The sequence below is a fragment of the Chaetomium globosum genome, genomic scaffold, assembly GCF_000143365.1.
Source record: "Chaetomium globosum CBS 148.51 scaffold_7 genomic scaffold, whole genome shotgun sequence".
In the NCBI taxonomy this organism is placed as follows: domain Eukaryota; kingdom Fungi; phylum Ascomycota; class Sordariomycetes; order Sordariales; family Chaetomiaceae; genus Chaetomium; species Chaetomium globosum.
Window position 1 is genome coordinate 1,417,669 of NT_165982.1, and position 2,465 is coordinate 1,420,133.

The 2,465-nt window shown below is 59.1% G+C and overlaps 1 protein-coding gene across 1 annotated transcript; it reads left to right on the plus strand.

Annotated features, from left to right (window-relative positions):
- Positions 1-225: 225 nt before the first annotated feature.
- On the plus strand, positions 226-2,236 carry CHGG_10046 (uncharacterized protein; the record flags this gene model as incomplete). Its single annotated transcript, XM_001227972.1, has 5 exons — positions 226-480; positions 536-800; positions 872-1,155; positions 1,310-1,546; positions 1,616-2,236. The coding sequence occupies 5 exons, from the start codon at positions 226-228 to the stop codon at positions 2,234-2,236; spliced, it is 1,662 nt and encodes a 553-aa protein (XP_001227973.1).
- Positions 2,237-2,465: the final 229 nt, after the last annotated feature.

Below are 2,465 nucleotides of genomic sequence, written 5' to 3' on the forward strand. Positions count from 1 at the left end.
GAGGTAAACTGCGGGGAGGTACTTTGCCCAGCAATGCCAGCACAGTTCAGGCATCTGCGTTTGGTGGTGATAAAAGGTCAACAACCATACTCGTCGTTTGGGCTTCGATTCAACATCTCTCACCTCTCTACCTGAACCCTTGGGAGTGAGGCCTTATCGATCAGAGAGTCTCAGAGAACCTAGAAGAATCCATTGCTTTTCTACATTGACTTCAAGCCTTTGACCATGGAGCAATACATCCTCAACAACGTCGCCCGCTACGAAAAGCTCGTTGCTGAGTTTAGACCGACGACATCAGGCCCCAAAGAGAGCGATAAAACCGAGACGAACCCGGAGATTGTGGTGAGCGCGAGGGTTCGGCCGATGCTGGATGATGAGCTCGCCCAAGGCTTCCCTGTTGGCGTTTACATCCGTGATGGCACCAGCATTGTCGACTTGCACGAGATACAACAACCCGTGAGAGGGCCCGCGAGAATCAGGGTAAGCGACACGTTCATCACTGCGTGTATAGTAACTAGAATCTGACAATGTGAAGTCTTTCGATTACTCGGTGGACAGGATGTATGGCCCGGATGCCACGACTGGCCATCTCTACAAGGATTTGGTCCATCCGCTGGTCCCTTGGGCCTGGGGTGGGGGCATTGGGACCATGTTTGCATACGGTCAAACCGCGTCTGGCAAGACTCTGACAGTCAGCGGTCTGCAGCGGCACGTGGCCGAGACTCTGATGGATGGGTCGTTGGACGGCGAGAGGAAGATCTCTATGTCTATTATTGAGCTGGCGGGCCAAACGGCATATGGTAAGCTGCCCAGTGAAGTCCTTATTCTCCTAAGCGCGGCCGAGCTAACAATTCCCTCCCCTTTGCCACAGATCTCCTCAACGACCGCAAGCAAATCTCCATCCTCGAGGACTCGTTCGGCGTCACCCAGATGGTCGGAGCCTTGGAGCACCATGTGACCGACAAGGACACGCTCCTCAGGTACATCGATGCCGCCGCCGCCCTGCGCAGCACCACGCCGACTCTCAGGAACGACAACTCGTCGCGCTCGCACGCTATCTGCCGCATTCGCTTCGAGAACCCTCAACTCCCCAACGCCAAAGACGGTCTTCTTTACCTGATCGACTTGGCAGGTTCCGAAGCCGCCCGCGACAAGGTCGCCCACGATTCCAGCCGCACGAAGGAAGCCCGCGAGATCAACTCCAGCCTGTCGATCCTCAAGGATTGCATCCGCGGCCGCGCCCTCGCTGACGCCGACTCCTTCGCTGGCAGAACTAGCAAGAAGCCCGCTTACGTCCCCTTCAGGGCAGAGCACTTTGACCAAGACGCTGAAACACATCTTCGACCCGACCAGCACCCGCAGCTGCAAGACGGTCGTCGTGGCCTGCGTCAACCCTTGCCTGGCCGACCTCGGCGCCAGCAAGAACACCATGCGCTACGCCGAGATGCTGCGCGTGCCCATGCCCAAGGCACAGCCCCTGGAATACACCCCTGCCATGCCCGCGACCTGGAACAACGACCAACTCCGCAACTGGATCCAACACAACGTACGTTCCCATCCCCTGACCACCCCAACAACCCATCCATTCACGCGCTAACCTGTCCCCATCCTCCAGTCCGGTACGCCCCCCATCAACGCCCTCATCCTCGCCCCATCCGAGAACGGCCCGCAGCTCCTGCGCCTGCCTGTCCCCGAGTTTGTCACGCGCTGCCTCAAGACGGCCGGCGTCTCGGTCGATCAGGCCCGCGCCTTCAACACCAAACTCTGGAAGCTGCACATCGACTCGCAGCGCAACGCCGCCAAGCCGGGGTTGCCTGCCGCCGCCAAATCAGCCGGAATGGCAGCGGCGGCGGCGCCCTCCCGTCTAGAGCTGCTCGACTCCAGCGTTGATCCGGAGCCGGACGCACGTCACATCCCGTTCAAGGAGCGCATCCGCCCGGGCATGGTGGTGCGCTGGAACCCGCCGCCGGAGTATGAGTCTTTTAGGGTGTATGGGATAGGTCATGCAATGATTATGTGCCCGGTGCAGGCGGCAGGGGAGAGGGCGAGGGATGTGAGGGGTGAACCGGTTAGTGGTATGGAGGGCTATCTGTGCGCGGCGGTCATGCCTGATGTGGCGTCAGGCTCGTTCGGGGTTAAGTTGTGGCGGCAGGTTGTGGTGAAGGTGGAGGAGATGCAGGCCGAGATCGCGCTGGAGTGGGATGACGCCAGCCGGTACTACTATATGGGCGTTTAAGGGGTCAGGGATGGTGGGTGTTGCTATCCCAGCCGTCGACTGTAGTTCTAGGCCCACATCTCGTCGCTATTGCCCCCGAGGCCGAACAGCGAACAGAACCATCCATACCTAGGTAGTTTTCAGTAGACAACCACCCCAGGCCCACATCCCTTAATATGCTCGCAAGAGACCCCATCCATCACCACCTCTCCTTCAACCACGCCTTCACCCTCTCCCTCCCCAAATCCTC